The sequence below is a fragment of the Penicillium antarcticum genome, assembly GCF_028974205.1.
Source record: "Penicillium antarcticum strain IBT 31339 chromosome Unknown utg000009l_segment0_segment0, whole genome shotgun sequence".
Lineage (NCBI taxonomy): Eukaryota > Fungi > Ascomycota > Eurotiomycetes > Eurotiales > Aspergillaceae > Penicillium > Penicillium antarcticum.
The window spans coordinates 935,335-961,242 of record NW_026695307.1 but is presented as its reverse complement, the minus strand read 5'-3'; the positions used below and the strand labels follow the sequence as shown (position 1 = coordinate 961,242).

The window sequence follows — 25,908 nt, the reverse complement described above, 5'->3', positions numbered from 1 at the left end:
AGACTATTAGTAGATTGCTAGTAGATTGATACGTTTCTCTTGAAAGACACTTCACACTTTAAGACCTAACCTCCAGCCAACCCATAACACGTAGCCAAAGTAAACGGACCTGCGAATTGCCCTTTGGAGCTGGTTTCACCTTTCTGGGGCTAGAGCGCAAAAATATATACACTGGCACCGACTGTAGACACAGCATAAGCTAAGAGTATCTCCAGCTTTGCTCTTTTCCTCCCTTTTTCTCTGAGCCTACCACCGTAGGTCCATATGATGAAAGGTGCTGGCACGCCGAAAACAATCATAATGAACGCCAAAGTGCTGTTGCCTCGTCAATATCCAGCACGATCATACAAAGCTGGTGCGAATATATGGAAGCAAAGCCCAAGATACTGCGTAAGAACTGACTCGCAGCATTGGCAAATGCCACATACTCCTTGTAGGACTCCTGCATGGCCTAAGTGCTGAGAATCACTCCAAAACCAAACGTCGCAGCTCCAATGTCTACTACAACCCATAACGCCATTGCTTCTGCCGACCAGCCATGCCAGAACAAACCAGCTAGCAATAATTTTACGCCTGGAATCATCAAAAGGATTCCGTGTTCAGGTGCAGTGTGGCCTCGCTTGCGTTTGAGATGCTTCCGCAGCCAGTCAGTGAAGTGAGCGCCAACTTGAGCGGTGAGGGTGTATCCGATCACAAGAGCGACAAAATGGACTTCACTGACCGAGATCGATTGGTAATATTTGTCTGTCCAGAGGGAGGCAAAGCTAGTAAGGAACGGGAAAAGAACACCATAGTCATAGGCGGGAAAGATAGCCATAATTTGGATAGTTGGCTGAGTCGCCAGCGTCCAGCAAGGGCTTGCAAGACTGAGACGGACCTTTCATCCCAAAGGTGGACTATGAGTATCGGACTTACTAGAAAGGGTCTACCCGTCTCTTTCTGCAATTTGTCAGCTTTCCGATGAAACAACAAACGGTGATACGTTTCTGGAAAGAAAAAAAACCGCATACACATCCAAAAGAGCGTCGAAGGTCGAAAGAATCTAGAAGAGCTACCTCCACCCGACATGCTTGTAACGGGGCGCAGAAGGAGAATGCCCCCCTCATCCTTGTTCCTTCAAGGATCAAAACGTTCCCTTGCTGTAAAGCAATGCCGAGGGCGCCTCAGAGACAGCACAAATCAAAACGACGAGTTGAAGAATATTGCGCTAGCAAAATTATCAGTTGAACTGGAAAGGCATCATGAGTACCCCAGGGAAAAGAACATGAAACCGCTAGCCTGATGAGAACGCCATGCAGTTGTACCATGTGTCGCAATGCTCTGCCCAAATAGAACGGTACCAGGGGTGCCTATATATTGAACTTGAGACTTGACTAAGTGCATTAAGAGAAGATTGCGAGCGTTATTAACAGAGCGTGACACATCGACAAGCCGCTATGATTATTGAATCGATGGCGGAGAAGATCCTAGACCGATATACCAACCTAGCCATACATGTATAACGTAATCACATCTTGAAAATTGTGAAACTGAAATTTGAATCATTCCATCGATGCATCCTTAGCTCAAGGGAAAGCTTTTCTAGGCTTCAGTCTATGCAGATCTCGGCGATCGGATAGGAGAGCGCACATTGCGTGATCACTTCTCTCAGATTGAATTCAGCCCTGTTCAATGGAAGATTCCATAGGGGATTACAGCGATAGGTTCCTATTCTGATACGATCCTTGATACCCCTTTTGCGCAATCAATGTTGTGCCATCAATTCATTGCCTTGTCCCTGGATTTAGGTAAAACCCCCGCATAAGAAAGATGACCAAACTAATAAGTTTGAGACAGTAATTGACTTGTGATAGATAATTTTGAAAGACATGACAGGTGATCTTATCATGTTATTTGACTTTGAAGATACTATCTGAGATCAAATTAAGCTTAAATTGCTTTGACAGGTGACCATGGACTGTGTAAAGAATATTACAATTCTAATTAGACAGCACTAGTTGTCATACATACTTAGATAGATTTTATTCAAGATGGAACTTTGTCTTTGTCAACATGATAATGAACGTCTTCAGCAATAGCAACATAGATGGTCACATCTCAAACAAACTCCTGTCATCCAAACGCAATGTATTTGTAAATCTGATTAGACATGACTAGCATGATACATGAGGACTATTCAAGATTAAACAGTGTCTTTGTCAAAAGAATAATAAACCCTTTATCAATATCAGCATGGATGGTTGCATCCATCTCAAATAGATCTCTGTCATTCAAACGCAATGCATATGCAAATCTATCTATCTTCTGTAACGGTATGTACAAATGCAACTCTATCTACAACTATCTACCCCCAAGTATATACAAATGCCATTGAATAATAGCAATTTTCCTCCGCATCGGAGGGCACCTCCGGAGTTCCAGCGTTACTCTCACGGCAAACTCCGCTTTTCAGTCCAAAGTGGGTCCACGTAGTAAACAACGCCGTGGCCGACGGAAGCCGCCAGTGGTCCAATCTTCGGGCAAATTAGTAAAAGAAACCCCAACGGTGAAAAAGAATGGTAATAGAAATTGGAATTGGTTTCCAATTTCAATTCCCCGCCGATAGGAATAGAATACTCACCCAGTGGATCCAGTGATAGCTGGGGAAACTAGACGCGACATAAGCCCCGAAGCACCGGGCCGGGTTGAGACCTGCAGAAAAGTGGGTTAACATCCCCATACCGGCAAGATTACAGGGGGTAGGAAGCGGCCTACTAGCACCAATATAACCCTCACGAGTAAACGCCGTACCCCAACTAACAACACCAAGCACAATGCCAACAAACCAAGGCGCAGTAGCATGTCCAAAGACATTAGCCTGTCTAGGATCAAGCGCCACGCCAAACGCAAGGAAGATCACAATCAAACACGCAAAGAACTCAATAACCAGCCCATCATTGGGATCAACCATACTGGTATCAATATGGCATCCCCCAACAGTGAACTCCCGAGTCCCATATGCACTGTGCAGGGCAAAGCCAGCCAACGCTCCACCCAAAGTCTGGCCGGCCAGATAGAGCACCATGCGGGGGAAGGAGATGATCCGCGCGAAGAAAGTGGCTAGCGTGATCGTCGGGCTGATATGGCCTCCACTGGACGGGGAGAAAGTATAGATAAGCAGCGGGGTGAGGAGCAGGTTTGTTATTCCGCCGAAGAGAGGCGAGAAGAAGGTCACGGTGTGGTAGACGCCTGCTTCGGTTTTGGGCGAGGTTGTCGGTGCTGCTGGGTGTGTTGTTACCCAGCTAGAGAGGAAGACGTTCATCATGCTTGCTAGACATTGTAAAACAAAGCATTAACATTGTATACTTGATTGGGGGACCAATGGGGTGCGTTGCCAGATTTTGCAATCGCATGCGGCATAGCGTGTGTCTGGATCGGATTGGATTTCCACGGTTGGGTTGGCTTACCGACGCATTCTAGCATGGCGAACTTCCATAGATCTGGGCTTCGGAAGCCTTGCAGATCGAAGATCTCGGCCAATGTCATGCGTGGTGCCGCATCGGGTACCTCCTTCAGCACTTCCACATTCTTCGGATCGTTCCGGTCGACGATAAAGTCCTGGTTTCCGCCGATTCGACCCGCAAAGGGGTGAGTGGCGGGCTCCAGGTACGGATGATCCTCATGTTCGAGCTGGGGGAGATAAGCCACGACCATAGCGTTTTTGAGTTTGAGTTGGGCTGAGACATCCGCCGGTCAGATTATGCACGTAACAGGGCAGTTGCTGATTGGCTGGCGGGCTGACTCAGCACGCTTGTTTCGGCGAACGTTGGCCGAAGGTTCTCCTTGGACCAATCAGTAGTGAAGATGATATTAATATCATGTATTTCATTTTTCATTGATTTATTGTATAAACGATGTAGATCATGGTGCCCGATCTGTCTGGGATCTATCACTGTACTGCATACTCTGCATACTGTAGAAGGGGTGACTAACTGAAAACAGTCCAAGATAGCATGATAAGCCTCTATACGGAGTCCGCCGCGTGACCAACGGCAATTAGACCAGATACCCTTTCCCTCTGATATTTGTCAAGTTAATTAATGCACTGTCTACGGAGTCCGGGATGAGAAATTGAAACTACTGATCAACAAAGAAATAAGAATTAATGAAAATAAGCTTGGAAAATAAGATTAAAAATATCGCCGACATTTATCCGAGGTCCGCAGGGTATGAACCAAAAAGTAGACCATTCTACAGCCATGTACATAAAACAACAGAAAAAAAGTACCATCGTGGAACTCGTCAATCGCATTAATGCCCTCGCAAGAGCCCAATAAGCATGTACAGTACACAGTTAGCATTATGCTGCATTCCCATTTCCAGCAATCCCAGGATCTTTCGCCCCAGTATCCCTCCTCTCCCTACGCATTTCCTTCGGGAAACCCTCGCTCCCAGACCCCGTAGCCGCAGCTGACGCCGCAGCTCTCCGTTTCGCCTTTTCCCGCTCACGTTCCTTCTCCTTCTCCTTGTCACGCGCGCTTGGAGCTGCCCGTCGCCGCTTGGGTTCATAGACATCGTTGAAATTCATGACAACACCCAGGAACCGCATGTCCACGTCTGGCTGGTAGGCTAGATCGCCTAGGAGGATGTTGAGGCGGGACCGGAAATCGGCTGAGAGTTCGCGGAGACGGACGCGGAGTGAGGCGAGCATGTTGTCATCGGCTGTGAGGTCGTGGCCCGATAGTGAGAGGGGCGTGCTTACGCCGTCGACTCCTGCGCTGTCGGGTCTGATGTCTGGAGTTGAGGCCATTGAGGTTCCGGGGCGACTGTTGGATTGACGTGAGAGGAGGTCGCGGTCCGTCATGCCCCAGTGGCCTTGAGCGGTGCGAGTTTCGATCTTGGCGTTGATTTCCTGGCGGCGGGTAAATTCTGCAACGGAGAAGGAGTATAAGCCATCTACGGCGTCTTTGTAGGCAAGCATGAATTTGAGGATTTGGTGGAGTTGGCTGAGGAAGCTTTCTTCGGGTTGTTTGGCGGAGGTGGAGGTTGAGTTGCCATATCGGGAGGTGGAGGCGGACCCTAGTAGGCCCTTGTGCGTGATGGAGTTGAGATATTTAGTGTGTGCTTCAATCAGATCGTCGAGGGTGCAACCAGGTTTGCGGATGGCGGTTAAGAGCTGGTCCCAGCTGGACTCGATGACCTCGAACAAGATGTAGTATTGGAGCTGGTTGACAAAGTGGATCATTTCTGCGATCACGCATCGTGCTCGCTTCCAGTCTGCGCCGACTTTGTCGTCCACGTTGCCGAGCACGCCGCGGGCGCCAGTCATTGTTCGTCGCCAGGTGCTGCTTAGTGCGAACTCGACTCGCTTGATGCGCCAGAGAAAGTTGAAGACTTTCAAGTATTGAGTAGATGCCCAAGGCGTGATGACCACGTCCACCGGGGCATCGATCTTGTATTCCAAGGTGAAGCAGTCCCATCCAATTTCACCGTGGCTCAGCTCGAGCATACGGGCATCGAGCCGACGTAGCACCTCTGGGGTATCATATTGTGCATTAGAGGCACGGATGGCATGCTCCAACTGTGCCGTAAGGGTGTGTCGATATTGAGAATTTGCTGGACGATCCAGGTTCGAGGCAAGCGACTCCATAAGCAAAGCAATGAAATCGCCTTGGCCCAATAGCAAGTAACGCTTCAGTGCCTGAAGATGATCAAAGAGGTTGAACTTTCCATTCATCAGAGAAATCAGCCGGGCCATTGTGGTCTTATAAGCCTCATCGATAGATGTCTCTAGGGTGGCTGTGTCGCCATATCGCAGCTCTTTTGAGGCTTCTGTAGAATATGCCTCCACCCACGCGGAATCACCACAGCCATATCGAATGAAGTTTAGCGACTTGCCAATCAAGAAAATCTTCTTTGCAAATTCTTGGGTGATAATGGAAGGCACCATGTCGTCATCAAGCTTATACTTGTCTTCCCAGACGCTAGTTGCAATTCGACGTGGGTCACTGTTTGGCCTGAACCCTGGCTCTATGACAAAGAACTCTTTGTATGGATCTGATAGTTCACCGTCATAGATCCATAGTCGTAGCATGTCATAAAATGGGCGAGTAACATGTGCGAGGAGCTTTTCTGCAAAGGCACACACGAAGGGATCTCCATGGGATGTTGAAAAGCCGTGTATTAAAGAGATCAACTGGCCGCCCTTTTTACCTGTGAAAGTGAGTAGATGCACGGTATACTTTTTGAATTTGTATGACTTACTTTGAGCCTCCTCCACGATCAGGCTCATCAGTCGAAGAGCCATTGTCGCATCTCTCGTCCACACCATACATCGTTTGAGGGTGACGCCGCCCTTTCGTATCCCTTGAGGCTCAGTGCCATCTCCAATCGCGGCCAGCGCCTGTCGAATTTCCGCCTCTAACGTAGCCACCAAGCTGAGATATGCGCGCAGCTCTATAGCAATGGCAGCTCGCAAGCTCTGATTCACCAATCCGCCTTCCTCGTTCTCTACAAACACAGAAAGTCCTTTGTATAGTAAACAAGGTTCTGCCAATGCGTAAAGGAGTGACACAATGGGTGCAGGTAGATTTGAGGGTAGTTTCAAGCTTGAGGGCGAACTGAACTGTAGGTTTGAGGAAGACAACCCTTGTAGGTTGAATGGCAGGTCACGTAGAAGTTTATGCTCAGTAGGGGCAGGAGCAGGCGGTTTACCCTGACCAGATGTTGATGGCCTAGCAGGTGATGGAGGACGAGGATGCTCACTGTTGGAATGGACGTTCGCTCCTGTATCAACATGACCAGCCGGCCTCTCCGCATGGTCAACTTCGTTACGATCGACTTCGTGACCAGCACCATGTCGAAGTGAGCTCTGGCGCTCCATCTTGGGAGCTACTGGAACACGCTGTTGAGATGCTGACGAGCTAATAGCCGGTCCCTCGTCCTCCGAGTCAATCATTGTGCCCCGTCTCGGTCGTGCACCGCCCTTTGTCAATATATTTTGTAGATGCGCCTCATCCATCAATGGGCTGCGGCTCCTCTCTCCGCCTTCTACGGGATCTTCAGAGGCAGACAATTTGTAGAGCAAAAAGAGGATACCCCATTTCTGCGAGAGCACAGGCTGCGTCAAAAGACGCGAATATAGATTTGAAAACCGTACAGCCTTGTCAGGACTGGCATTCTCCCGGCGTAGTTTGCGCTTAATCAAATCCGGCGCGTTGTTGATGCTCTCTGTTCCCGCAATACTTCCTCGGCGCCCACCAAGCCCCGCTGGTGACCCGGGGTCTGGAGCATTGGTGCTAGGGTGGGTGTCAAGGATGCGCCAGGCGCGCTCCATGAGCACATGGTGCCGACGGTTCTCTGCGGACGCGATCGCTTCTTCTTCGTCAGAGTAGTCTGTGTCTTGGATGGCGGAGATGGGGAGCGCGGGGGTTAGACCGTCGACTAGCTGTGAGAGGGCGTCGTCCAGACGGCGTCCGCGGGCAGGGTTTCTGGGTGCGGCTGACATGATCTGCCCGGTGCCCTCGTGGGCGAATTATTCGGTTTGTTTGTTCGTCGCTGCGATATGTGGGTGGTTTGACGGAGAATTGTTGGGCAACAAGAGACCGCAGTCAGGCTGCAGGTTTGGGGAATTGAGCGCGGGTAGGTGAGACACGAGAATTTCGGGTTTTGAGTACGCGTCTGTCTGAATAACTCCGTTGAACAGCATCGCAAGGGCAGTAGCATCGGGCTCATGGAAGCTCACAGGATGCATGTTTGTGTTTGTGGTGTTTGACATATCTAGTTGCCTATTTCCTCAGGCTACAATATCTTATCGGCCCAACGTTATCACTATCAAGGTTTTCGCCCTACGGCCTCACAGCCTCATGGATATCAAACTCTGGAAGTGCGGTGTAAACGCAAGGGACTTCCCCCTCCATATGTCACATATGCCTCTACAAAATATCATGTCCCTCCTTCTATACTGTTACTTTGGAGGCGTTACAGAGTTTAGGCCGATGGTTTTGCGTGGGTTTTATGAATTTCACTTGGCCAATCATGAATTATGCGGAAATTACTTGATTCATTTGGCCCCTAATCATTTAGATAGTCTGCCTTAAGGCCGGTGCCAAGACCCAAAATGCCTTGGTTTGGGGGCCAATTGACTACCTAGTGCTCACGACCCGCTATGGTGACGTTCGCGAGTCACGAACGGTACATGCCCGGTCCCCAAGTCCGTCGCATACACCTTTTTCATTTCTTTCTTTTTCTGCTACTTCCTCTCTCTCTGTCCATATTTCTATGCCCTTGTCCATTTTATGAAACGTTTAGATGGACGATCTCCCGCGATAATGAACACATCAACCAGGTCCGCGACCGGGCGGCCTTTTTTCAGACTGTTAGGCAACGCAAAGCTGAAATTGCTTGCAGTTTTTCTGACTGTATCAACTATTCTTTTGCTCACATTGTACTCTGGCAAAATGTCTGAAATCACTAAGGTGGGGCTGAAAGAAGATATATCAAACGAGAAAGACTATTGGACATGGGAAACGAGAACGCAATTCCGGAACACGCCTCTCAAGAAGAACAACAATAACCAACAAAGCGAAACCGCATGCGATACATTCCCTTCGGACGTTCTATCGCGCGTACAGATTGTACTGAAAACCAGCGCCACCGAAAATGCGAATCGAGTGAACACACACCTGACCTCCGTAACCCGCTGCATCTCGAATCTCCTCGTGGTCTCAGACCTTGAAACTGAAGTCCTTGGCCATCAGGTGTACGATATTCTGGCCGATATTCCGCTTTCCGCCCGCCAGAAGATCCCTGAATTCAGCGGACACAATGCGCTACAAAACGGGACCAAAGGTATTGACGGCGCAGCGGGGTGGAGACTAGATCGATTCAAGTTCCTGCCCATGATTGAACGTGCGAAGAAGCTGAATCCCACTGCGGAGTGGTATGTCTTCCTCGAGACGGATACTTACTTTGTTTGGGATAACTTGTTCCGCATGCTGGAGCAGTTTGATCCTTCGGTGCCTCTTTATATGGGCTCTCCTGCACCGGGCCGGGGTCTTGAAAAAGGAGGAGTGATCTGGTTTGCCTACGGGGGCTCCGGCTTCGTACTTTCCAGAGCGGCAGTTGATAAACTGATGGCCCGGGACGGTGGCAGATATGGTCAATTTGTTGGTCCATCAGTCAGTGATCAATATTTGCAGATGGTTACCGACGATTGCTGTGGTGACTCTGTTTTGGGCACTGCTCTATATGAGAAAGGCATCAAGTTGTCAGGAATGTGGCCCATGTTCAATGCGCATCCGTTGCATTCAATTCCTTTCGGCAATGAACACCACTGGTGTCAGCCTGTGATTAGCATGCACAAATCACTCTTGGGCGATATGGATGGACTGACCAAATGGGAGAATAGAAGGAATCGAACGGTATATTGCCTTCTGTCATGTGTATATGATTTGACAACAGAACTAATGGATGTCGATATAGGAACCTCTACTCTACGCTGATTTGATCGACTACCACCAAATAGGAGATCTATCAGAAAAGAAGGGTTGGGACAATGGTGATTGGGGCGGGACTATTGAAGCTCCTGATACTCTGCCCCAGCATCAGTCATTAGAAGCATGCCGACAAGCATGCCACGAGAAGGACTGGTGTATGGCATTTACTCATGACAATAAGGGAACATGTGTGTTCCAGCGCACCATGCGGCTTGGTTCCAGCAAGCCCGATTTAATCGACCAATTCACAGCTGGATGGGATAATGAGAAGATCAAGAAATGGCGGTCATTGAATACATGTGAAAGCCCCCAATGGATGAAGCCAAGCTTGACACGCATTTTCTGAAGCGCTTGGCAATGTACAAATCAGAGTATATAGATTTAATGTAATGAATGTCACGGATATTTGAAATGAATACTCAATCAGGACACCGATACATGGTATGCGAAGATGCTAATAGTCAAGAAATATAGAAAAGACAGCCGAATCTTTAGCGCCCCAATGTTCACGCTTGTGTCCATACAGTCTGTCCATTATATCTAGCTAGATACCACGTCGGTTTATTTTGCAATTCAAAAATAAATCAAGCAACGAATCAATGCATCTATGTCATAATTTCATCTAAGGAAACATAGTCTCGTGGCCAATGGCCATTAAAACATGCCAAAGCAAGATGGGTAGATCCGAAAGGTAGATGTAGAGAGTCCAACGCAGAGAGTATGGCAGATTGGAGATACTTCCGCAACAAGCCAGTCCGGGGCATTCACTACCGCCGCACATGGTCTGAGGACCACAGTACCTACAAATCCGAAGATATCGGCAAAGGAAAAGAATTCAGCCCATACTTCAGCGAAGAAGCCATGCGTCGCAAGCAACAGACCGACTACGCATAACTGGCGGACTTATTCGATGAACATGCCTTCCAAGCCTAGCCTCGCCGCACGCTGGCATGTATTTCATCGAAGTTGGCAGGAGACTAAGGAATACCTACCCATAACCTCGCCTCAAACCTTCTATCCGACTGACTCCTCGTGTCGATCCTGGTCAGCAGATGAACAGGCTTGCTGAGAGTTCATCCGAGAACTCAAGCACATTGAATTGAGTCCCTTGAAACCCCCGTTCCCGCAACTTAAGATGTTGATTCCCCATGGTAAATCCTAGCTGCCTGTCCAGAGGAGCAAAAGCAGGTTGAGAGAAGCGACATCCTCACTTTCCGCACTCAACCCCTCCCATCTGACTTCGTCTTTGTGGGCTTAGACAACAGATACAAATAGCGATAGCCCAAGATCAATTTCGATACTTTGAACCGGCTGAGGCCGATCACGATGCGGTTTGTCCCTGTGTATTTGTGTCTATTTTATGTTTGCACTGTTTATACCCTACCCTAAGTTGGGCCCCAGACCCAGTGCCGGGTTGGGTTCTGCGGAAGTCTAATTCCTCTCTTAAACAGGTCGTGACTTTTTGTCCTCGAATTTATATTTCCATTACAATCCTCTTTATCCTGTTCAACTGAGCGGGTCACAACCCGCTTCCTCTTGATTGGTTTATCGGCGTTAGCCTCCAACCTGGCCCGCTTTTATCGGCGATAATTGGGTATGTCCAAAAACGGAGATAGGAATGCTAATATGATTGGAAATTGTAGTGTCATCCATTGAATCCAATGCGTCATAGTTGACATAGGGCCTACGGTAAAGCATCGGAGGGACCTGTTGTCGTGGCATAACGCCGATGACCTTGGGTTATTTAAACCTGGCGAACTTTGCCGCTTAAGGACAGCAAGATCTGTTGAATCAGCTCTCATAGCCAGTTTTCATTGAATCGAATTCAAAATGCCTTCCCACGGTCAATATACCACTGAACAGGTCCAATATCTCTCTCATGGGGAGACTGTCAGTGGAGTCCTTTTTCGTCCCACCGGTGTCACGAAACCACCCGGTGTCGTTATCACCGGCCCATATTCTTTTGTGAAAGAACAAGCGCCGCTGCAATACGCAACCCGTCTCGCAGATGAAGGCTACGCCGCGTTGATCTTCGACCCTCGCACTGTTGGTGAAAGCACCGGCCAACCCCGACGACTGGAAAATCCGAAAATGAAAAACGAGGACATGGTCGCAGGACTTGACTACCTATCGGCACGCAGCGATGTCAATCCAGCCCGGCTCTTCTTAGTCGGGATCTGCCAGGGCGGCCCTGAATCCCTGGATGTAGCATCCTACGATGACCGGGTTGCAGGCGTGGCCTCGGTCTCGGGATACTATCGAGACCATGAAACCGACATCTATATGATTTGCGCTGGGTGTGTTGCGTGGACGCCTGGCGCGGATATCGCGGCGATGAAAATGCCCACCCCCGAACAGGGAGAAGCCCTGTACAAAGCACGACTTGAGCGCGCTAAACAAGCCCGTGAAGTGTACGACAAGACCGGGGAAGTGGTGTATCAACCGCTGGTTGATCCGACGCCCGCTGACCCTGATACCGGGTCACTAGCCGGCCTTCCAGGACCAGTTGTTTGGTCCTGGTATGGGCCGTGGACATTGAAGGGATTTGAGAACCGATACGCGGTGATGAGCGACCTGGACCACTTTGACTATACCACCGTTCCTGGCGTTGCGAAGCTGAACAAGCCGGCGCTGCTGATCCACGGCGACAACTGTATGAATGCAGCGGCTGCGAAGCGCCACTACAAGTCCATTCCCACAAGTCAGAAAAAGTTGATTTGGAACAACGAAGTTTCCCACTTCCAGCACTACGACCAGCCGGATTGTGTTGATCGCAATGTGGGGCATATTGCGGCCTGGTTTGCGGAGATCAAATAGAATGCAATTGACAAGAGGTACATTTCATTGATTAAGCTCGTTCATCACACCCCAGAAGCTAGCATCTGTGAAGGTGCCTTCAAATTTCCAATCATCTGTAACGTTCACAGTAAGCGGGTCCAAGGGCAAACCGTCCGGTGTGTCCATGAGGGGGATTTGGGTGCTTGAAATATGATCGAAGAACAGGTCATGGGTTGGGCGCGGAGGTAAAACAGCATCAAAAGAGAATCCCGACGGTGCCCCATTAGAGTAATATGTATCGTTGTTGGGAGAGATCCATGTTGAGTTGCTGAAAAATGCCCTAGAGTCCTCCATTTCCGAGATACCGAGCCGATGTCTTAGGCGATGGTACAAGCTGCAGACGACACCATGTGCTGACTTTGCCATGGAATTGGATTGACCAATGATGTCCAGCCGTTGTATCCCTCGTTCAACAACATTGATACACTCTGTTCGTCTTTCGTGATCCTCATTCGGAAAGACAAGACAGAGTGCTGCAAGGAGAACAATCGCATCAAAAGAAGCATAGACCGGATTAAACACCTTGCGCTGGTGCGGCTCTGACTGTTGAAATAGTCGTTCCTGTGCATGAAGAATGGATATTCCAGCTTTGACGGCTTCTGTGCGACTGTTGGCAACAGAGAATATGAACGGTCGATGAAGTGCGAGAAGAACAAGGTGGATGAGCGAGAACAGTCCTTCTCGGGCAACGGGTAGCCATTGGCACCCGTGTAATCGATCAAACTTCGTATCTGGGTTTTCTAGACGGCACCAAGAGGGTAAAAAATGTATATTGTTCATGATTGCGGCGTGAATACGTTCGACCGTGGGGTAGTCTTGGGGGTTAGCACCATTCTGTTCCATTTGGTGAATGTCCTTGAAATATCGATAGGCCACATTATAGCCGGCGAGGATGATGTCAAATGGTCGAGGGAGACAATTCTCGCTTTGCCAATGCGAGAATAAGTCTCGCCGTCTTTCGTCGTCCTCTATAGTGTGAGAGAAGCGGTCTATTTGGAGATCGGTTGCAATCGGTCGACCGAGAACGACAGCCATATGGACGTCCCAAATATGCAAGACCACCCAAATCCTGTGACCAACGAGACTGACATTGTGTCTCTCGTGCTTCGGCTCGACTGAAGATTGCTCAGATACATTTCGCCCGGTATGTAGGCCAATTTCCTGTGCATCGCGGATTGTTGTCCCAAGCGTATGCCAGGCTTCAACAACTTTGCCGCTACTTTTCAGAAAAGAGGCTCGGAGCAAACCTGCTTGTACCATGGCGATTTGAATATTCTTTTTCCCCAGAAGTGCGAGTAACTCAGCGCCGGTATCGCTATATTCGGCCCCAAGATCATGGAAGGTCATACCAGCCATGGTCATGAGAGAATTGATCATTTCATCATGAGGAGGGTGAAAGAGAAGGGCATGTGCAAGGACTTGAAACAGTAGTGCTGGAAACACAAGGGTCTCTAGCGCCAATCTTCCGAAGCTCACTTGAAGGTCAGAGTATGAGATCTTTCCCCATGCCTCTAGGCGTTCTCTAAAGGATTCCTCGTCAAGTAGGTCATACTGCCAATTGATGCCGGAGAAAAACGTTTGGACCAAGATGTCGATGCAGGCCTGCGAAGGCAGCTGGCGGACTAATTCTTTATACTTACGGTCGGCATCGTTTCGGAAAGAGGGCTGATTCGTGGCAGGGAAGTCAACTAAACTAGTATCCTGACCTCCATATAGCTCTGCGGTCCGTAATAGGCTCATGGAATTGTGATTGCCATGGCTGGAATATCCAAAGTCTCGGATCTTGTCCTGAAGCTCGCTAGCCCACTCAGGGCCCGGTCTAGCAGGGGGGCACAGATGCACCATATTGGTGCTACAGCTGATTTCCAAGGGACCACTCTCACCGGAACTGCTTTGCGTGGCTTGGCCTCCCTTCGGTCCAGCGTCATAATGGCAAAGATCCTGCGGTCGCCAGTCAGACCAAAGGCAATCTTGCGTTTAGAAGTATGAATACCTGCGCTTCTCGCTTGATGCAGTTGCAACATGGATGCTGGCGGTCGCACTATTTAATCTTAGTAGGTTTCTTGTTTAGCTCTTTCGTGGGGCTCCCTACTTTTTGCTTGCGCCGATGGCATTCGCTACAGGACATGACAATTCTCCTCCTTTCTTGAGGTTTATGTTGTTCAGTAATGAAGTGTCTCTTTGACGGGGGTAGCCTCGGTGCCATATTGCGCAGAGATTTTAGCAGTTCTCAGATTGTGGTGCTGAAAAGGGTAGATGTCAGGGCATGGAGGGCACAGAGATAGAAGTGTATTTGGAGTTTCGTGTAAAATACGGTATTATAAGTAATGTGGTCGAAAGGATTCTTTACGCCTTATCTTAATACGCATTAGCGTTGTTTCGGGTACGGGCCGAGAAACAAAGTGTGTGTGTGTGTCAAGGGATAATCTGTTTTCGAATTCTACTGTATCATGGAACCTGACGAGGCATTTGTTAGGGCGTTCGTCAACGCATACGCCGCCGGAGATCTTTCAAGCACACAAGAAGCTATCTCCAGCGGGCGATTAGGCACTGAGAACCTCGACGAGGGACTAGAGCCACGCGGAAAGCACACCCTGATGTTGTGGCTATACTGTTTGACGCTGGCGCTCGTGCAACCTCTGCGAAGGACTACCTCACAAGGACACAACCTCAGATGCCAGGCATCATTCGCTAGTTCTTTGACTATGGCCTGGATCCTAATGCGTCCCTATCTAACGGCGAACCTTTGCTATAGTAAATTGGCCATTCAAGGAGCCAAATATTCAAAGCTGACTTCTAGGAACAGCATTTTACGAAACCCTGCATTCGCCCGCGGATTTCTCTTGCGAGGCGCTTACCTAGACTGGTGCAGCCCTAGGGCGAGGTTCCCCTTCGCGACTAGAGAGTCCCCCCTCGCCCGTGCCCTTAAGAGCGTCAATGAAGAAGATTTATCTATGGTTATGCTACTTCTTGCATATAGTGCTAATCTAGAATCACCTCTCCTCTTTAGAGTTATAGCTCGGCGCGTAAGGGAAATGGAATTCAAGACCAAGTTTCTTCTAGCCCAATGGCCTCGATCCCAATACAACACATGAGATATTAGGCACTCGTCTACACCACGCTATTGAATTTAGCCTAACGAACATTATCAAAGCGCTACTAGACGCGGGCGCAGACCGCACGGCTCGACCAGCGGGCACGCTATACCATAACGAGTCCCCCTTGCAATTGGCTGAGAGGTCACAACATCCTGCGAAACAGGCTACGCTTGATATCCCTTGGTCCTAGTAGACTTGCGGGTGGCTATCTACTAAGGGGCCACATGGAGGGTGCAAACTATTATTAACAATATGATGATGCTTTGTGTGCTTTGACTTTCACAAGCAGCCAGGAGTCCTGCATTTATCCTGGAACCAGGCTATTCATTCCGGACAACTTTCCTACAAGTTAGAAGTCATATAAACCATGCATTAGTTCACGTCCACTATGGTTTCTCTGGTCCTGGGCTACCTAACCCTCAAGGGAATGCTTCTTCCCGCGTCCACCTCTAGGTCTAGGACGTTCAAGTTCAGTTATAATTTCGTAAAAAGGCAATTCAGTCGGGACAGATAAGGTCTGCTTAACAAATACGAAGAAGCCGATATTGTGCGGCATATATAGGAGTCTGCTATTCGAAAGCACTAGACGGCTATACTCCCGATCTTTATCAATCTCCTCCAAACCTTTCCTTAAGCGCCCGATGTTGAGTTCGCCGACCTGCTAGACGAGTACACGAGGAAACTTATATGGCAGCATCTACTGAGTGAAGCTAACAACAAGAAAATCTACGATAGCGAGAAATGCCACGTTCATGTTAATAGTAACGATTGCTAGTCAGGGTTGCGGTAAACTAACATTGTAAAGGGTATTACCATGATCTCTAAACTCCTATAAAAAAAAACTAACCATGCTCCCTAGAATGCTTTGGGATCTCCTACGCCTAATCTCGGCAAGAAGAATAGTGGAAGAAGAGCAGATCGAGCTGTTCAAGAAAACGGAGTTACGCGGCCCGGAATCGACGTTCGCAGGGACGATATAAGAGCTGTGCACGCATGTATAGCTATGTTCAAACAGATAAAGGCCCTAACGGTACGCCTTGTACAAAGCAACATAAGCGATGTCGATTTCTTTTTTTGATTCAAAACGCAATACACTGAACATCCACCACAAGTGGTTGCACCAGCAATATTCGTGCGGAAATTCCGGCGACGTAGCAGCATAGGACGCTATGGCCTTTTGCGACTATATCATTATGAAAGTCCCAAGTATATTATCAGCGACGGTCTGCTCGGCCGCGCCTATCTCTTACCGCAGCAAAATGCAAACGGTATAGTATATCAAGCGCACGCTTTGGTTGATACCACAAAAAGTCATTCTAACGTAGTTGTGACGCACGACGAACTGGTCGTCGCTATGTTAGAAGAATCCTGGGTTATACTTGTCTGTGCTTCTCTGTTTTCCAACCTTCTCGATCTGTACTCTCAACCGTACTGTTGCCCACGGGTCTTATACGAGCTAGGTTCTATACAGAAGTATTGGTCTATTCGTGAGTGTTGTCAAGTTATAATCAAGTAAAGAGTCACCCAGTATCCAAAGTGTAAACATAAGTAACAATGGTATGATTGAATACGAAGAACTAAACTAGATACATGAATGAGTGTCCTTATATATCCTGAAGTAGATAGGTAGAAAGTAGAACTGTAGAACAGTTCTACTCGACGACTATCGACCTTTCTACTACTTGTAGGATTACGTGGTCTTATACCGTAAACCAAGTTTGGTTACGCGGGACAATTTGTGTTTATGCCTACAAGGTCGGAAATGGCCTATTTCACGCAGGGGAAATCCGATATATAGAGCTACCTAGGTACGGTTCGATAAGACTGACTGGTATCGTTGTTAGGGGTACGGATTACAATTCCAAAAGCATTAAATACCAAGAAGAGGTCTAAGTCTCAATAAATTGAGTGCTAGAGCGACTGTCGAATTCATCGACCAACCATTTGGTTTCAAGGAACTAGTCAAAACACATCAAAAAACCACAAGAGCCATCCATACGCCAACCCAGGAATCATGTATTTCGACACAAGCAGCCATAGGGAGAGAAAAGAAGAGGAAAAATGCACCCGTGTGCCCTTAAGTATTAGACAAGCGAAAGGTAGAAGGTTCCTCTGGGGCATCAAGAGGAAGAAAATTAGAAGGAAAGAAAAGAAACAGAGCAAAAAATACAACTGGGGAAACAGCGAAGAAGAATCATCAGGCAAAACAAAGCAGAAGCAACCTGAGCAAAAGAAGAAAGAAACAGCCATACGCCGGATTTGACACGCCCTCAAAAAGAAAGCAATTTCCAGACCACCGAGTCGAGCCCGTTCCGTTTTTTAGGTCGTGCATATCATTAACACCTGCCCATGCCAAATATTCGGCGGGGAGAACCGAAATGGGGAAGAAACTCCCAGGGAGAATAGAGCAAGCCGCCGGTTCTAAGCATCAAACGTATATTTCCTGCGCGGGGAAGCAAGAATCATACATCTCAATATGAATTGGAGTAAGGTGTTGGCCCCGCTTAGGCCCGGCGCATGCCCTGGGCAGGGATGGCACCGGGTTGCATGCCCATGTTAGGAGGCATGTTATAGCCACTATGATGGTCGAATCCGGCGGACATGCCATTCATCATTAAAGGGCCAAGGCCCTGGGCCTGGGAGACGGGACAGTCCTTGTGTGCTAGCAACAGAGTCTTGAGGTTGACGATCTCCTCACGCAGCTGGGTGACGGTGGCAGTGAGAGCGTCGTTCTCTGTGGTGAATAGCTCAACCTTGGCTTGGAGGTTGGCCAGCCACTGCTTCTTCCGTTGACGACACTTCAAAGCAGCGACACTGTAGTACAAGTGTTAGTGATATCCATTGATTTGAAAGGAAGGTGATCTTACCGATTGCGCTCGAGGAAGTTGCGTCTCTTCTCCTCGTCAGTCATCTTTTTGGGATCCATGGGGTACTTCTTCATATCATCATCATCGTCGTCGTCCTCATCTTCCATATCTGAGGGCATTTCCATGGCTTTGGCCTTTTTATTGGGTCCCTTTTGGTTATCGTCGGCCTTGCGACGATTGTTGGCAGCCGCACCCTTGGCGTTTCGCTTGCCCTTACCCTTGGCGGGCTTCATATCCTGGTCAGATCCATCTCCGCTGTCGCCATTGGCATTCTGAGAAACGCGTCGAGCAGCAGCGGCGCGAGTCTCATTCTGCATAGCGTGGTTCATGGGCATGTTGTTCTGCTGTCCACCCTTGGCCAGCATGAAGAGTCCGTTGGCGGCATCGGCCGCGTCATGCTGGGTGAAGTCGGCAGGACGAGCGGGTTTTACATCCATATTGGCCTGTTCCTGCTCGTTGGGGTTGGAGGTTGGTGCATTCGCGTTATTCTTCTTGGCAGCGAGCGCGGTGCGATGGAAGTCGATGGTGGAGGGAGTCGCGCCGCCGTTCTGGAGTTGTTGTAGAATAGCTTGTGAGTTGGGACTGGGGGCTGGGAACATGGAACCACCGCCTCCAGGGGTCAGTCCAGTGCGGAGCGAAGATTCGTTGGGTGTAGGGAAACCGCGACCGATGCTGTCGAAGTAGTCATTAGATCCAGTGGGCCCTGGAAGCATGGCCGGACTGAGAGGTCCAGAACGGAGGGAGTTGGGCCAGTTATACCCGCCAGCAGAGCTTGTTCCAGGCAAAGCCGGGGAAGTGAGTGAAGCCACCGGGGGCAGAAGCGATTTGCCCGGGGTTTCGGCAGATGATCCACCACTAAAGGATTGCTCAAATGGGTTGGGCTCCAGAGAGAATGGGTTGTGCATGGAATTGAAGTAGTCCGGGGTATCAGACGCAGTAGGCGCACCAGGTCGCGAAGGAGGCGCCAAAGAGGTCTGATCTTGAGTAGGCTTTTTGTCCTTGGAAGACGCGGCCTGCGAGTCTGAAGAGAGATTTGAGTTAGCAATGACGCGATACAGATTGATGCGATCACAGATAGGTACCACGGCGGTTCTGCGATCGTGTCGGCGGCTTCATGGTGAGTATGTGGTGGGGAGGAAATCAATGACGCCAGAGGGTGAAGTCATCGCGACGGCAAAGGGCTTAGGGGGATTTAAGGCTCGGGGGGCGTGGCGGATTACCAAACCAAAAGGGGGATTTTCTTGAAGCATAATGCACACGCGAAAGAGAATAGGCAAAAGTACAAAGATGAGGCGTGACACGAACCTTCTTTTTCAGTCTTCTTATCCATAGGAGAAGACATATTGGAGCGAAGAGTCGTCACCGAAGCGACTGCAGCAGACATCCCAAGGCGTTATTCACTAAAAAAAATGATATAATGATCTCGAGACAAACAGTGGCTTGCCTAGGGGGATGGAAAGAGAGGAAGAGAGTGACGTAGGGGAAAGAGGGATATGATGAAATTTAGGGAATTGGGGAAATTTAGGGAAAAAGACGAAAACCCAGAGTTACAGTCCAGGTACCGTAAAAAAACAATGTAACGCGCCATCGATTATTAATGTTAGGGCTTCTTTACTCCCGGGCTTTCTTACTGCAGATATAGCCTCCTCTTTCCTCTATTCTCGGCTGAAGTCTGTTCCCTCCATGGCTGTCCCTACTTTGCCTCGAATGAACACATCGAATGACCATCAGGAATGAACATTCGAGATGGACCCTTACTACATTTGAGAACAGACAACCAGATCTCTGACTGACTGTAATTGGTGAAGATAGTCCTGGGGAAAACAACCCTACCCATGATTGGCCCTGGCTCTTCTCATGGATGTTTGCAAACCCTGATACGGAGGTGTGATATGTCGGAAGAAACCAGATATTCATTATGTCACGGTGACGACAGGAATTTCTCCCGCTGTGGATCCTACATCGTGCTTTATATCCAATCAGAGGTCGGTGCTACACTCGCCAAGGCGTGGATTCAAGACACAAGTATCGAGGAATGCGGTGAAATAACGATGACGCAATCCACCCTCACGTGTTCGCTCGCCACTGGTATTCTAGACGCTTTCTTTTGGTCCTACTCCTTGGACAAAGAATAATAGCATAGTGAGCGACATGCGAATCTGAATCCGTGGAATCAAAGACATATAACCATGTTTGATGTTCGTATTGTTATCTCGTCGGCAAAGGCGAATGAATGGTTACGCGTCTTGGACAGATCGAGATCGCGTGTTTCGGCAGTTACTTTTCCATGGCAATGTTATGCTTGCTGGGAGATATATCATCCATATCACATGATCCTGATCTCGATCCAAAGTACCTTCATTAGACCGCTATATACACACTGCGAACGGAGTAGAACAGCTATTACAAGTGGATATTGTGAAAAGATACATGTGTGCAGCGGACGGGTACGAAGAGATATCTCGACTAAGTGGATCAAAGATCTGGACTTGAACGTGCAGGAACCTCCCAAGGTTGAATGATCTATAGATGATCAACCGTTGACAGACTAAGAAACTTTGTCTTTATATTGAAGACCTTCCCTACGCCACCTGTGGAGAGCCGTTGCCCCACATCTGTATACTTCTAACACTATTGTACTGTACCTTATTGTTGACATGCTTTTCTCAGGAAGGTTAGTCTATTACCGGAGATTTTTAAGATATGAAATTATAATATAGCCCCGCGCGCTTGTATTTACATGTACAATATCCATGCCTTTCGATGGCCCCTTACAGCAGCACTTCACGCAGACCCTCGTCATAGTCACCTTTTTTTCAGGCACCCAGCAACTTGGTGATTTGGTGATTTAAAACATTAGAGCAGTGCTAGTAGCACATCCAATCATTCTATAAGTGTGTCTAATAACAATCCCTCTACCCCTTGACTTGCATTTGGTCAAGTCAGACTGAACGTTGTCAGCCCTATACAATTACCCTACGATAACCTGATTTGAGATTGCTAATTGTGCGTACGTGGCCTAGTTTCTATTAACTTAGCCTTGAAAAGTTTAACACATCAGAAAGAGTTATGAACTTTGTTTTCTAGTTTCCTCTTTTCCTCTGAATTGTCCTGGCCGAGTCTTGCTTCATTCCCCTCCGCTGTTTATTTCAAGAGCAGGTTTTCAATTAACAGTGAATAACACAATTTGAGAGATTTCAGGCAAAATGAGTCTACTATACTATACTTGCTCATCGATTTATTATAAAACTACTGGTCTTGAATGACAGGAAGTGAACCAGGAGTGAAATCACCCGCAGTCTCTACATATACAGTCACTCGATCAAGTCATCTCCGCTTTCGTTTCTACTAAGCTGGCTTGATAATTTATCAATGCATTACGTTTAAATTGAGTTTATCACTTGATTTTCTTGTCATTTGGTCGTCTCTAAAGAGCTCAAGCTCATGCTATACATACGGCCCCAAGAACCCCCTCACGAACCCCGATAAGTAGAGTAATTCCAAGGACCAAGCAGAACAGGAACATGATAATGCTTCCAGCCCTCTTCGCCCTCCTTCCCACGGCCCTTTACAGTAAACTTGACCTCGACCTCGGGCCAGAAACTCTCCACGCCCTGGGCCTCATACCAAGGCCCGACATCAAAGCGCACAGACCAGTTAGTCTTGCTATCGGCAGCAGGCAGGGCGGCGAGGATAGCAGGGACAGACTGCGACGCTGATGCTGTACCGACAGGAGTCCAGGTAGCCACACGGCCGTCGGCGTTTGTTGTTGCGCGGAAGGTGGCGGGGTTGGCGGTGTTGGAGGGGCTCAGGAGGGTCAGGGTTACCGGCAGGTTTGCTGCTGGTGTTCCTGACAGTGTGTTGAGGCAATGGCAGGTGATTGGATCGCGGGCGGCCATTTTTGGTTGTTTGTTGGAGGTGGAGGTGGGCTTGGATTGGTGTGGGGATGTGGATGGGGAGATTTGTTGCGCGTAGAGGGCGAGGCGGTCTGTGATGCGACCGAGATTGGAGGGAGACTCGGTGGTGTCCATTCAGAGGTTTTGAGGTTTTGGGAGAGTTAGAAGGGGAAGGAGGGAGGGGTGTATATTTCTGTTTGGTTGTGCTTCGGAGGATACCGATGGGTGCGGAGAGTGCCATGCAGCTATCTACTGGCCTCGCCCGATGGGTACGGCAACTTCTCGGCTTATTTTGCTTCTTGTTAGTTGATTGATGTTAATTGAGTTGGGTCAAGTCTGTAATTATTTCCAATGTTGCGTTTGTCTCAGTCTCGAGTCCGGATTAACATGGCGTCTTGGGCAGATTGAGAAAAAAAGTGAACACAGGGCAAGCATGAATAAGCCTGCACGATAACATCCCAAGGTCAACCAACAATCACAAACAATGGCATAGTTGACAGATGTGGAAAGGTGAAGTGTCAAGGCCAGACCGTCTTCCGGAAAGTTCGACGGTTTGCGGGGCAAATAACCAACTTCAGTCTTGAACTTCCCACTTCAACTCCCCAACAATGTCTTCTGCTGTGGTACATGGCGACGATCTCGACATGGAGCCTACGCTCCAGTCGGTGCTCAACCAAAACACACTCCGCTGGATCTTCGTCGGAGGTAAGGGAGGTGTGGGTAAGACCACCACCTCGTGCTCGCTGGCCATTCAGTTGGCCAAGGTGCGCAAGTCTGTCTTGCTGATCTCGACCGACCCCGCACACAATTTGAGCGACGCTTTCGGTCAGAAGTTTGGAAAGGAAGCGCGTCTGATCGATGGGTTCTCGAACCTCAGCGCGATGGAGATTGACCCCAATGGCAGCATCCAGGATCTGCTTGCTACTGGAGATGGCCAAGGCGAAGACCCCATGGCGGGGTTGGGCATGGGCAACATGATGCAGGATCTGGCATTCAGCGTAAATTGCCCTGTCGCACCATTCATACTACGTATTAAGCTAACTTTGGTGGCGCTAGATCCCCGGTGTTGACGAGGCCATGTCCTTTGCCGAAGTCCTCAAGCAGGTCAAGTCGCTCTCATACGAGTGCATCGTGTTCGACACCGCTCCAACCGGCCACACCCTTCGCTTCCTCCAATTCCCCACCGTGCTCGAGAAGGCGCTGGCGAAGCTTTCTCAGCTGTCATCTCAGTTCGGCCCGATGCTGAACTCGATTCTAGGCGCCCGGGGCGGTCTGCCCGGAGGCCAGAATATGGATGAGCTGTTGCAGAAGATGGAGTCATTGCGTGAGACTATCAGCGAAGTCAACACGCAATTCAAGAACCCGGATATGACCACCTTTGTCTGTGTCTGTATTGCGGAGTTCTTGTCGCTCTACGAGACAGAACGTATGATTCAGGAATTGACCAGCTACAACATTGATACCCACTCGATCGTTGTCAACCAGCTGCTGTTCCCCAAGGAGGGAAGCAACTGCGACCAATGCACTGCTCGGAGAAAGATGCAGAAGAAGTACCTCGAGCAAATCGAAGAGCTCTATGAGGATTTCAATGTAGTCCGCATGCCGATGCTTGTTGAGGAAGTGCGCGGAAAGGAGAAGTTGGAGAAGTAAGTTGACCCCAAACGGATCTCGAGGAGTGTTTCAAGCTAACGCTTATCCTGCAGGTTCAGTGACATGCTGGTTAACCCGTACGTGCCTCCACAGTAGAGGACACTCCACTTATGTAGGACGAATTATGAAAAGATTAGAGAATAATACATGCATGATTGACATGATATGATATTCAATCGTAGATATGTGATATGACTGTAAGTTGGATGATGTGAGACTATATGAACAAGATATAACCGAAGAGTGTAAACATTGGCTAAACCCCCATCTTGACTTAGTCAACCCTCCATTCTATATCTAAGGTACAACGCACATGTCTTGGCTCAACGCAATTAATATAGACTTCTTCCAAAAACATACCTCTTGGCAATTGGAGAGGGAAAAGGATTCCTGTCCCAAAAGCGAGAGATGCAGATGCCCTCACTGCAGCATTGTGGCCCCGCGATCGAAGACGACAATCCGTGGTGCCACGACATCACCGCAGAGCCAAATTGGCGCCGCATAGGTTTGAGAATCTGCGGTGAGAGAGAAAAAACCACGCACATCCCCCAGGGTCTGTGAATCACCTTAATTTGCCCATGAATTGATTCGAGACCGATGCTTCTCCATGCAAGCCTCACTTCTGACCGTGACCGGGGCCTCGGTAGTAAAAGAAGAATGTGGGAAGGTGGGATGAAACGCTCGGCTTTCCTGTCCCAAGCTCAATATCGACTCTCAGCAAAAAGCGTTGGGTCTCGTTGCCTGATGAAAGTGAGGCGAGTTCGATTGTCAGCCGAACATTCCGACATGAACCCTTCTCTTCCTGTGGACAATCTGGACCATTGTCCTTCCGCTGGTTGATCTTTCTGCATCTTGCCGAGAGTGTTATTCCCGGGTTCGTCAAAACATTCCATCCTGCCATGTGGATCGTGCATTAGGAAGGAAAGGGAGTACGCGGTCTCCGTTTATGCGTTTCTGTGGGTTGACCTCCTGTGAGATCATATCCGAAGGATCAGACAGGCCATTAGCGCACCTGTGACTGAGTCCTCTCTCATTTGTCGCTCATCTGCTCGAGTACCATCCACCCCTATTTATACTCCATGCTTTGTCCGTCGGGGAATGTCAAAAGTCCCACTGCGAGTATCCAGGTACGGTCCGTTTGGGAGGTGTCGACTGGCACCTGACCAACACTTCCTTCGCCTTGTCTTGTCGCCTCGCCTCTTGAACAATGTCCCCCGACCAACAGTACTGGCTTCCGGGGTATGGACTGTCCCGACATATCGTCTTAGGGCATATCCATTACTTCTTGGGCCCGACTGCGTCGGTCAGGCCCTATAGCTACCAGGTATGTCAGGCTGATACTTGGGCTCCACCCTGGGAAACTTGTCCTAATCATATATCATTGGTGAAGGGGCGTGAAGGCTATCTCATCAACGGCGTGCCTCTCACGCGGGTTTGTCCTCCTTTCATGACTTTCTTTTACATACATCAATTGCAATTGAGGTTCATCAGAATATCGAATTTCTGATAGTGCTTCATAGGAACAAATAGATGACCTCGCAACTATGTCCCGGGAGTACGAAAGACAAGAAGCAGCTCGCATGGCCTATAACAATGGCACAGCAACATCCAGTCCAGGAAGCGATACCTCAACCTATCACACCTCGCATGAGACTTTTATCAATGAGATTATTCCAATAAATACCCCTGCTCCACGCAGACGTGACCAAGATTCGCGAGGTCGTTGATCCTTTCTATGAAGTGCGAGTGTGCTACCATCCACGGAGAGGATATCTCACTTCCAACCCTGGTTCAATCCTAAAATTTACTATCAAAGATAGCCTGATGGCGCCAATTGACATTATCCTTCCGGTCAGCTCTGCTCGTTCTTTTCGCCTTGGAATTTTATATCCATGAGACAAAACCTGGCCATTTCCTGGACGTTGAACTTCTGGAAATCGCCGGATTCCATGGATCAAGCCCTGGCGGTCCGGTCAAGTGGGTGGAAGTGGATTCATTCCGTGGGTGGAAACGGTTATTGCGAACGATAGCCGTAGGTCTTTGGGATAATGGGATGGTCACCCTTTGTTCCACTTTTGTGCAC

At 48.8% G+C, this 25,908-nt stretch overlaps 12 protein-coding genes across 12 annotated transcripts; 5 read left to right on the top strand and 7 right to left on the bottom strand.

Moving 5' to 3' along the window:
* Positions 1-451: 451 nt before the first annotated feature.
* On the bottom strand, positions 452-817 carry N7508_008726 (Major facilitator superfamily domain general substrate transporter; the record flags this gene model as incomplete). The annotated part of the gene is made up of 1 exon (XM_058466789.1): positions 452-817. One exon carries the CDS (start codon positions 815-817, stop codon positions 452-454), a length of 366 nt encoding a protein of 121 aa, XP_058314635.1.
* A 1,612-nt stretch (positions 818-2,429) lies between these two features.
* On the bottom strand, positions 2,430-3,693 carry N7508_008725 (uncharacterized protein; the record flags this gene model as incomplete). The annotated part of the gene is made up of 3 exons (XM_058466788.1): positions 2,430-2,513; positions 2,621-3,309; positions 3,447-3,693. The coding sequence occupies 3 exons, from the start codon at positions 3,691-3,693 to the stop codon at positions 2,430-2,432; spliced, it is 1,020 nt and encodes a 339-aa protein (XP_058314634.1).
* Positions 3,694-4,339: 646 nt separating this feature from the next.
* N7508_008724 (tubulin gamma complex associated family protein) lies at positions 4,340-7,486 on the bottom strand (the record flags this gene model as incomplete). Its single annotated transcript, XM_058466787.1, has 2 exons — positions 4,340-6,192; positions 6,244-7,486. 2 exons carry the CDS (start codon positions 7,484-7,486, stop codon positions 4,340-4,342), a joined length of 3,096 nt encoding a protein of 1,031 aa, XP_058314633.1.
* A 27-nt stretch (positions 7,487-7,513) lies between these two features.
* Positions 7,514-7,732, bottom strand: N7508_008723 (uncharacterized protein; the record flags this gene model as incomplete). Its single annotated transcript, XM_058466786.1, has 1 exon — positions 7,514-7,732. One exon carries the CDS (start codon positions 7,730-7,732, stop codon positions 7,514-7,516), a length of 219 nt encoding a protein of 72 aa, XP_058314632.1.
* Positions 7,733-8,309: 577 nt separating this feature from the next.
* N7508_008722 (uncharacterized protein) lies at positions 8,310-9,822 on the top strand (the record flags this gene model as incomplete). The annotated part of the gene is made up of 2 exons (XM_058466785.1): positions 8,310-9,401; positions 9,463-9,822. 2 exons carry the CDS (start codon positions 8,310-8,312, stop codon positions 9,820-9,822), a joined length of 1,452 nt encoding a protein of 483 aa, XP_058314631.1.
* A 1,484-nt stretch (positions 9,823-11,306) lies between these two features.
* N7508_008721 (alpha/beta hydrolase) lies at positions 11,307-12,293 on the top strand (the record flags this gene model as incomplete). The annotated part of the gene is made up of 1 exon (XM_058466784.1): positions 11,307-12,293. One exon carries the CDS (start codon positions 11,307-11,309, stop codon positions 12,291-12,293), a length of 987 nt encoding a protein of 328 aa, XP_058314630.1.
* A 24-nt stretch (positions 12,294-12,317) lies between these two features.
* On the bottom strand, positions 12,318-14,159 carry N7508_008720 (fungal specific transcription factor domain-containing protein; the record flags this gene model as incomplete). Its single annotated transcript, XM_058466783.1, has 1 exon — positions 12,318-14,159. The coding sequence occupies one exon, from the start codon at positions 14,157-14,159 to the stop codon at positions 12,318-12,320; it is 1,842 nt and encodes a 613-aa protein (XP_058314629.1).
* A 691-nt stretch (positions 14,160-14,850) lies between these two features.
* Positions 14,851-15,602, top strand: N7508_008719 (uncharacterized protein; the record flags this gene model as incomplete). Its single annotated transcript, XM_058466782.1, has 2 exons — positions 14,851-15,340; positions 15,411-15,602. The coding sequence occupies exons 1-2, from the start codon at positions 14,912-14,914 to the stop codon at positions 15,600-15,602; spliced, it is 621 nt and encodes a 206-aa protein (XP_058314628.1). The 5' UTR covers positions 14,851-14,911.
* A 2,314-nt stretch (positions 15,603-17,916) lies between these two features.
* On the bottom strand, positions 17,917-19,395 carry atfA (bZIP transcription factor atfA; the record flags this gene model as incomplete). Its single annotated transcript, XM_058466781.1, has 3 exons — positions 17,917-18,226; positions 18,280-19,300; positions 19,362-19,395. 3 exons carry the CDS (start codon positions 19,393-19,395, stop codon positions 17,917-17,919), a joined length of 1,365 nt encoding a protein of 454 aa, XP_058314627.1.
* A 2,357-nt stretch (positions 19,396-21,752) lies between these two features.
* On the bottom strand, positions 21,753-22,310 carry N7508_008717 (hydroxyisourate hydrolase; the record flags this gene model as incomplete). Its single annotated transcript, XM_058466780.1, has 1 exon — positions 21,753-22,310. The coding sequence occupies one exon, from the start codon at positions 22,308-22,310 to the stop codon at positions 21,753-21,755; it is 558 nt and encodes a 185-aa protein (XP_058314626.1).
* Positions 22,311-22,783: 473 nt separating this feature from the next.
* On the top strand, positions 22,784-23,921 carry N7508_008716 (ArsA family ATPase; the record flags this gene model as incomplete). The annotated part of the gene is made up of 3 exons (XM_058466779.1): positions 22,784-23,173; positions 23,232-23,821; positions 23,879-23,921. 3 exons carry the CDS (start codon positions 22,784-22,786, stop codon positions 23,919-23,921), a joined length of 1,023 nt encoding a protein of 340 aa, XP_058314625.1.
* A 1,111-nt stretch (positions 23,922-25,032) lies between these two features.
* On the top strand, positions 25,033-25,552 carry N7508_008715 (uncharacterized protein; the record flags this gene model as incomplete). Its single annotated transcript, XM_058466778.1, has 2 exons — positions 25,033-25,257; positions 25,346-25,552. 2 exons carry the CDS (start codon positions 25,033-25,035, stop codon positions 25,550-25,552), a joined length of 432 nt encoding a protein of 143 aa, XP_058314624.1.
* Between the last annotated feature and the right edge of the window lie 356 nt (positions 25,553-25,908).